Raw genomic sequence first — 8,160 nt, forward strand, 5'->3', positions numbered from 1 at the left:
CTATCCCCCCGCCGCCGCGAGCCACCCGATTCCCCTTTCTCCTCTCCCAATTTCTCGCCGCCGGTGACCCTCCGCCCCGCCTCCAGCCGCCATGTGGGGGCGAATGTGGAGCTCCGGACACGGCTCCGGCAGCAGATCCGGCCAGGAGAGAGACCTGGAGCGCGAGCGGCGCGAGGAAGTGGACCAACCGCGGGCTTTCGCCGCCGGCGAGTTTCGACCACCGCGAGACGGTGGAGTACGACCGCCGGCGCGCGTCGTTCTCCTCCGCACGTTCTTCGTACGCTGGATCCTCCTCCTCCTCCGCTGCGGGCTTCCTCCCCGTGAAGAGGGAGTGGTCGGACGAGGAGGAGGAACCGGAGCCGCCGGCGCCGTCCGCCTTCGTCCCGGTGAAGGAGGAGCCCGAGGAGCCCGCTCCGCTCGGCCGCCGCGGAGTCATCGGGCCCGAGGACTACGTCGCGGAGTTCGACGCCATCGCCGAGCGGAGCGTGCGCGAGGAGGAGGAGCGTCGGTGCCATGCCGAGGAGCTCGAAGCCCTCGAGTGGCGGCAGGCGATCGCCGACAACGTCGCCGCCAACGAGAAGGCGGACGAGTGGCGCCGCATCCGCAAGGAGCAGTCGGAGAAGTACGTCGATCTGTGCAGCTCCAGCGAGGAGGATTGAGCGTCCGGCTTCTCTCCGGCGTCGTCCAGTTGCCGCGACCTCGTCGCCGTCAGATCCGACCCCCTAGTACTAGTTTAACGTAGTATGTAGTATAACTAAGCTTGTAGTTTGTGATGAACTATGTAGTATGCCATGAACAATGTAGTGTGTGATGAACTCTGTTCGTGCAATTTCTCCCGCGAAACAATTTTTTCAAATTATGCAGATTTAGATACGGGTTCTGCTCGACTGCGTATGTTTTTGACCCGTAAAAATGATTTTCATGGATCGCATTTTTGCGGGATCTACTAGAGTTGCTCTAATGACCAAAAACCTTCACTAGTAAATTCCGCATCGGTTGTGAACACCTCGAGCAGAAATCACGAACGAGGAATTGGGTAAACTACCACGCCGAACCGTCCAAACGATACCTTTACATAGCACTAAAAAAAACTAATGCAGTGCGGCGAGTTTCTTTCTCTACATCCTGCTCAAACTGGTGTAAAGGTGGCTGGTCCTAAGCGAGATTGACACGAAGAAAGGGTGACGAGAGGCTGGACCAAAGCGCCAATAATGCGCCCGATTTACTACTTGTCTCTCCCAAAAACAAATAAGATGAGGGTTTCGTGCTACCTGTCCAACAACACATCCAATGATTCGGCCACGGCGGTCACGCCGGTTGCGCCCCTGGCTACCAATGATTCAATCACGACACCACCATTGCCATTGCTCGCGCCTGTCTACGAACCCAATCAGCAGCTCATATGATACACGCTGGTTCTGGTTGGAAGCTGTCGCCAGTGAGCACATGCAGTAGGACCCGATATCCCGGTTGGGCTGAGGTGGCTTGGATGGTAACATCACATCGCCACACTGCCCCAAGTGAAAACCATGAGCGTGAATGAACACACGAGGAAGGAACCGGTCACATGGTTAGATTATTTACGGTGAAACCAGTCCGCCAGAGTTTAAGTTTTAGATAAAACCAAATTCTCATTTGTTGAACATTATTCATGAGACCTTGTTTTACTATTTGATCTTGTAGTCCAAAGAATTTCATACCATGACATACCGGTGCGCTAGAGTTTAAGTCTTTAGACTTGCACTGATGCTTGCATTTTTCTAAAGAAAATGTTTTCGTTGACTACATAGGTGTATGTGGTCACACCATCATGAATTTTAAAATAATATGTCGGCTCAGTCCCTTTTATAAGGGTAGGCATGCGTTCATATGGTTGACTGTATGCTCATATGTATAAACGTCTTCATTTGTACTATGCTTAAATGGATAGTGATGCTTTTTTACACAAAACAAGAAATGATTTTATCCGCAACCGAAAGGCTGCGCAGGTTACCTTAACTACTACCACCCGGAGCGAGGAAAGAATCCTTCGCTTTACCCCCCACGTGGGGTACCCCTGCGCTCGTGAAGAATCTTGGCCGGTTTGTTACAGCTTATCCGCATCTCTGGCCGTCAGCTGCGCGACGGACGGCCCAGATCTCTTCCAGGGAAAGCGCCGCAGGCCCCAACTGCACGTAAACGACCAGAAAGTCTCTTGTCCCTCCGCGGCCGAGGGCCCCCCGCGCCGCGCGTTTAACGCGCCACCGTTAATTTATCGCTGACGCGTGGGCCCGGATGCCGTGGGCCCTGACAGCGCGGGGTGAGTAAGAGCAGAGTGGAGTTCGCGAAAGCAGCACAAGAAGGGAGACCCGGACGCGACCTGTCACGCGACCCACGCTACTGGTTACTCTTCGCCGCCGCCGCCGCCATTGCCGAGCACGGGAGCGCCGAGACCCACACTGCTCGCTTCGCCATGGACAGCGGCGGCAACAGGAGCGGCGCTGCCGGTGAGCTCAGCGCATTGTGACGCCCCTTGCTCTCTTTTTCTCTCCTGGCTCGTCGTGTGATGTAACCGCGGCGGTTCCCGCGTGTGTGCGTGTGTGCAGGGGGAGGGGACGGCGCGTGCAGCGGCGGCCACCTGTGCCACCTGTGCGGGTACAAGTACGCGAGCGCGCACCCCAGCGCCAAGCAGCGGCGCGCGCACCGCAAGAACTGCGGCGCTGGCGGCGGCAAGTCGCCGCCCACCGCCGCCGCCGCCGCCAGTGCGGAGGCAGAGGAAGAGCGCCAAGGCAAGAAATTGGTGCCAGGTACCGCGCGGTTCCTTTCCCGCTCTGTTTCCGGCGCGTTGCTTGCGTCTGCGCTGTTCTTGCGCTGATGCGTTTGCGTGTCCTCGACGACCCAGGTGAGGATGTCGGAGGAGAGGGAAATGGGGCGCCTGCTTCGGATTCTGGCGCCGTTTTGCCCGGATCTGCGGAGGATGTTGGGAACGCAGTAGATGACGACGACACTGGAGGTTTGCTCCAATTATTCCTCCCCGAATATTCCCCGTTCTTTGTTTTATTTGCCAAAAATCTATGTCGAATGATTTGGTTGCGGTTCGTCAGGTGGAAATTGCTACTCTACTTCTTTTTTCCCTCCCATTTATCAGCCTGCCTATGCAGAGAAGAACTTCCATGATTAGGTGAAATCGTACTGATGTTCAAGGCTGGAATACAGTACAGCGGTTCCTGTCTTCTCGATTAGCGGTGTAATGTTCAGATTATGTGTACTTCGTTGTCAACTTCGGGGTTAGGATAATATTCTTAGGGGTAATGATGATTTGGAAATCCCATACTGTGTGTACATGCCAAAGTTCGGTAGAATAATGCCGCTCAGTAAATTATCGAGGCCGGCAGCTTGTTGTTCCTTAGTACTAGGGGTCTTGTGAAATTGTCAACATCCTGTGCTGGCAGCATAGCACACTGCCAGAAAGTCCAGGGCTATTTAATTATTCACCGTGCCATATGCGTACACTTTCTTCAATGCTCTTCTCACTGCTGTTGTATTTTTGTGATGCGTTACAACTGTAATTAATTTATTCTGTGGATTTATTTTGCAGTGCACTCTTCCTCTAATAGTGCCGGAGTTGACGTCATTATCAATGATGTGACTTCTGAAGGGCCTCCTAAGGCTAATGGAACTGACGTTCAAACTGAAGTTGATCTGCCGCTGCCTGAAAGCGCACCGCATTTTCAAGATTTGTATCCGTCTGAATCACATTGTAGTGGTGATCAGCATCAGGATGCCTCCGCTTCCCATTGTCAGTCAGAGCCTGAAGATGGTGCAAGATTCAGTCCAGACTTCTCTGCAGATGAAACAAGCAAGTCTAATGCTGTGTCCCTGGCATCAGATGCCGCTTCAGGTGAATTTTCTGCACAAACAATTGCTACAGCTGGTAGCACTGATGGTATTGCCGTTACTGAAAACGATTGTATGATCAACACCATTGATGAAGACAAAACTAGTGAGGGCATGTTGGTAAAAGGTAATGAGGTTGATTCGTTCTATCAAGAGAAGCTGCAAACCAAAATTGTTGAGGGGCATAGTCCTACTACAGTGGAGGAAGATCTATATGTCAACAACTTAGGTGTGGTTCCCGGAGAGCAAAACCCCAGTGAAGACACTGAATCCAAGGACGAAAGCAGGGTTATCGAACCTAACCCAGTTGAGCAAGTTTGTACCATCAAGGAACCTGTCGATGTACTTGGGAATAAGGAGCCTTATACTGATAATAATGCCCACACAGATGATACCAGTAGTGATGATTTATCTCAACTTGCTTCTGGTGGTTGTCATTTGGAGGCAGCAGATGTTGTCGAAACACAACAGGAAATTGATTCTACTTCTGTGGTAGCAGATCAGCTGACAAACTCCAAACAGACGGGCCTTGAAGAAGGGTCAAGCTATCCTGGTGCAGGTGAGACTTTGAGTTTTTGTACTGATGATCCTGTACTCTGTATTTTGTACTATTTTTGTTGTTCGGTTGCAAAAGTTTTTGTAAGAAGTGGTGAAGTCTGATTTTGGGCTTTTGGTCAGGTTGAGCCGTCAGAATTCATATTTGTGCATTATACTTATAGTAACCAACATATGATGAAAACGGTCCCTAATTCCTAAATACGGTGGCGTTGTTAGCTTATTGGTTGTTCTATTGAAATCACAAAGATAATTTTATCTTATGCTTGAAATTTAATTATACAGCTCAAATAGGAGGCCTCAGTATCCAATCATCTAGCCCTGTCTACAAGTTAGATAAACTGGAATACCGTAATTTTATTTCACAAGTAACAACATGGTCATAAATATCTCCAACTATTTTATCTCCCTTATGACTATTGTTTATGAACTGACATTCAATGAGCATTCTGCAGATGAGGTTACCCAAGCTGTATCAAGTGCAACAGAGCCTGCTGTGGATAGTCCTGTTGCTGAGGTCATATCAGCTGGTAGTGCTTCTGATGTTACAAAGAAAGATACCTCCGAGGTGACAACAGAAGATGACACACAGAATAATTCAAGCCATACAAGTGATGTCATTTCCATGCCATCTCAAATTGACCCAATAGAGCCTAGCTTAGACCCTACTCAGGAGATCAGTATGAGTAGCGAGCATGATGTTGATGAGAATAAACAAATTGAGAACGTTAGTGTGGACCTTACCTCCCGTGAGACTAATGATGTATGCAGTACGGATAACATCGAAGAGATTAAGCAGATTGAAGAAATCAGTGCAGAAGATGGTACTCTGAAGACCAGCATATTACAGAGTGCAAGTAGTGTTGAGGAAAAAGAACAGATTGAAGAGGTGATAGCAGATCCTGCTTCTGACAGTATCGATGTGATAAGCAGCAGAGACATAATTGTGCAAAAGGAACAGAGTGTTGTCCATGTCGGAACTGCTCATGAGATAAATGTGGTGGATATCCCAGCTATAGTTGAATCAGAGAAGCACGGTGAAGAAACTACCGCAGACCTCCCAGCTATAGTTGAATTAAAGAAGCACGGTGAAGAAACTGCCACAGACCTCCCAGCTATAGTTGAATTAGAGAAGCATGGTGAAGAAACTACCGCAGACCTCCCAACTATAGTTGAATTAGAGAAGCACGGTGAAGAAACTACCGCAGACCCTACTGCTCAGATGACGAACATTATTACAGATAAAGTTGAAGAAAAGAAGCAAGATGAAGAAATTACGCCAGGTCCTGCTCCTCATGCTATTAATGTGATACACGAAGACAATATGCAGAATGAAGACATGACAGAGATCCCTAGTTCTCACGAAAATGTACTTGACGACACAGATATTGTTAAAGAGAAGGGTGAAGAAACTATGTCAGAGCCAACCTCTCACAACACTGATGCGGTAAGCATTGTTGATGCCGTTGAAGGAAAGGAGAAAGAAGAGGTAACTCCAGAATCTACTCTTGATGTTAGCTTGGTCCACACCATTGACAATGTCAAAGGAAAGGAGAGTGAAGAGCCTACTTCGGACCCTACATCCGTCAATGCCGGAGGCAATGCAGGTACTATCCTTGTCGCGGACTCTAGTTCTCACATGAACAGCACACCACAGGGCACAAATGATGCCAAAGAAGAGGACCGGGATGAAAACACTGCCGCGGACCATGCTCGGACTGATGGTGTTGAAGAAAAGAAGCAGAAGGAAGAGACTGCAGCAGAGACCAACACCAAGGATAGCGCAAATGACCATCCAAATGAAGAGATCACAGACAAGGAAATGACAATAGATTCAGATAAGAGCCATGTGTCCCTGAAGTCCCTTCTCTCCGAGAAAGGCATTGAATTTGAAGTTAAAGAAAAGAAGGCGAGCACCAAGGACCGAATGCTGTCGTTCAGGCGCCGATCGTCGAAGGACAACCCTTCGCCTGTCAAGCCTGGTTCCGAGCAGCAAGACTGGAACTCTCCGGCCAGGTTACCGGTGGAGAAGTCGCCGAAAGGGAAGAAGCAGCAGTGGATGCCGTTTATTTGCTGCCACTCCATGAACTGACCGTGCTGAGGGTCTTTCTGGAGTTCATACTAGTGTATCGGTGTGGTTAGGCTTGTCCAGATTTGTAAATGGTCATTCCGGTTTGCTCTGTCGTGTGTCCGCACTGATGATGTCTCAGACTTCAGTTTGTCCCATCATCACTTTTTTGTTTGGAGTTGCTCGGTTATTTGATTCGAGTAGTCCTGTACTTTGTTGATTTCTTCTTCTTAACACTAAAATTCTACTTGCTCAACGAATTCGAGTCCCAATAGTTCCCCAACAGGCCTCGATTCACGTTAGTCACTGATCCAGTCCCTTGTTCATCATGAACTGTTGTGTCCCTCGTTCAGCTGCCCTGTACCATTTTTGTCGTGATCTCTTGTTAGGTTCAGAACTGGAGCTGTCGAATCGTGTAATCGTTTGGTTGGCAGCTTAGTGGTGTCCTAACGTCTGAGTAGCTGTACTAGAGTTCTTGTTTTAATCCATTCCTCGTAAGCAAAAAGAGGCTCTTGATGCATCCAACACCGGCCTTACTTGTGCCCTTAATGAGGTAAAAAATCAAGACTTAGCCAGTTGATGTACATTTATCAGAGAAGGAGCACCTGCATGAACGCACGCTCTAGAAGTAGCATTGTTCTTATCTGATGACTAATTAAATTAAAGAACCATTGTGTCAGCAGTAGTGTGCAATTTGGTGTGCTGGTGTTCTGCATTCTGCACCTGATTGCTTCTCACCATCCCCGGCTACATCCTGCATCACTTATTTGGCCAGCCTGCTCACTCAGAGCATTCACCAATGCTATTTTGTTGCTTTGCATAATTTAGTGGTAAGGAATGTCTACATGTGCTGTAGCAAAACTGTTAATTTGTACCTTCCTTGCAAATAAAGTTATTCTATTCTATTCCTACTATGATTTTAACTGCTATTTCGCACCTTATCTCAATACGGAATGACTAGGGGATTCAGAGAACAAGGTGAAACAGAGCATTACACAGAGATTAGCTACTATCAGAGGAATGCTTCACTCGAATCAAGCAATTACACAGGAGAGTTTATGCCGGCCAGACCATGGCATTGGGTAGGGTTCAACCCCATATACAAAAGAGATTTGACTGCCTCTACGCTTACACGGGTATATAGCCAGCATCGGATCAGCCCAAGAAAGAAGATAAACAGTAGAAGATTGTAGACCCTCGGATCCGGGATGGACGGTGCTCAGTCATCAGCCGCAGCGGGTGAACAGTGAAAGTGTTCATTTTCTTCCGTGATCTTCAGATAGAGCTTCGGGGATGAAATGGCTTCATATTGATGGGTCCTGATAGGGAAACCCCTGCCTACCAAACAATTACTTTTATACTTATGTGGTTTCCCAATCGCAAGTGTAAGTGGCTTAATACTTTCAGATTTGCTATTTCACATCTAGATGTGAAATAGCTATCTCACATCTAAGTCTAGAGCCATTGGATTCTGTCCTGTCTTTAGGATTCGTGCCCACATTCTTTTTCTGCCCCCGCCTCCTGCGTTCGCCCGTTTCTTTGTACGAGCCTGATTCGCATCGATGTGCTCGTTGTTGTTTGTTTTTCCTCGGTTGATTGTGTGCGCACGGCCGGGCTTTTTTTGTTTTTGTTGGCCTGTTATGCACACACAGCTTTGGGTT

At 48.5% G+C, this 8,160-nt stretch overlaps 1 protein-coding gene across 1 annotated transcript; it reads left to right on the plus strand.

Moving 5' to 3' along the window:
• The first annotated feature begins 2,343 nt into the window (after window positions 1-2,343).
• LOC119334302 lies at window positions 2,344-6,782 on the plus strand. The gene is made up of 5 exons (XM_037606893.1): window positions 2,344-2,486; window positions 2,586-2,786; window positions 2,882-2,992; window positions 3,578-4,435; window positions 4,887-6,782. The coding sequence occupies exons 1-5, from the start codon at window positions 2,453-2,455 to the stop codon at window positions 6,521-6,523; spliced, it is 2,841 nt and encodes a 946-aa protein (XP_037462790.1). The 5' UTR covers window positions 2,344-2,452; the 3' UTR covers window positions 6,524-6,782.
• Window positions 6,783-8,160: the final 1,378 nt, after the last annotated feature.

This window comes from Triticum dicoccoides, chromosome 7A (genome assembly GCF_002162155.2).
Source record: "Triticum dicoccoides isolate Atlit2015 ecotype Zavitan chromosome 7A, WEW_v2.0, whole genome shotgun sequence".
NCBI lineage: Eukaryota > Viridiplantae > Streptophyta > Magnoliopsida > Poales > Poaceae > Triticum > Triticum dicoccoides.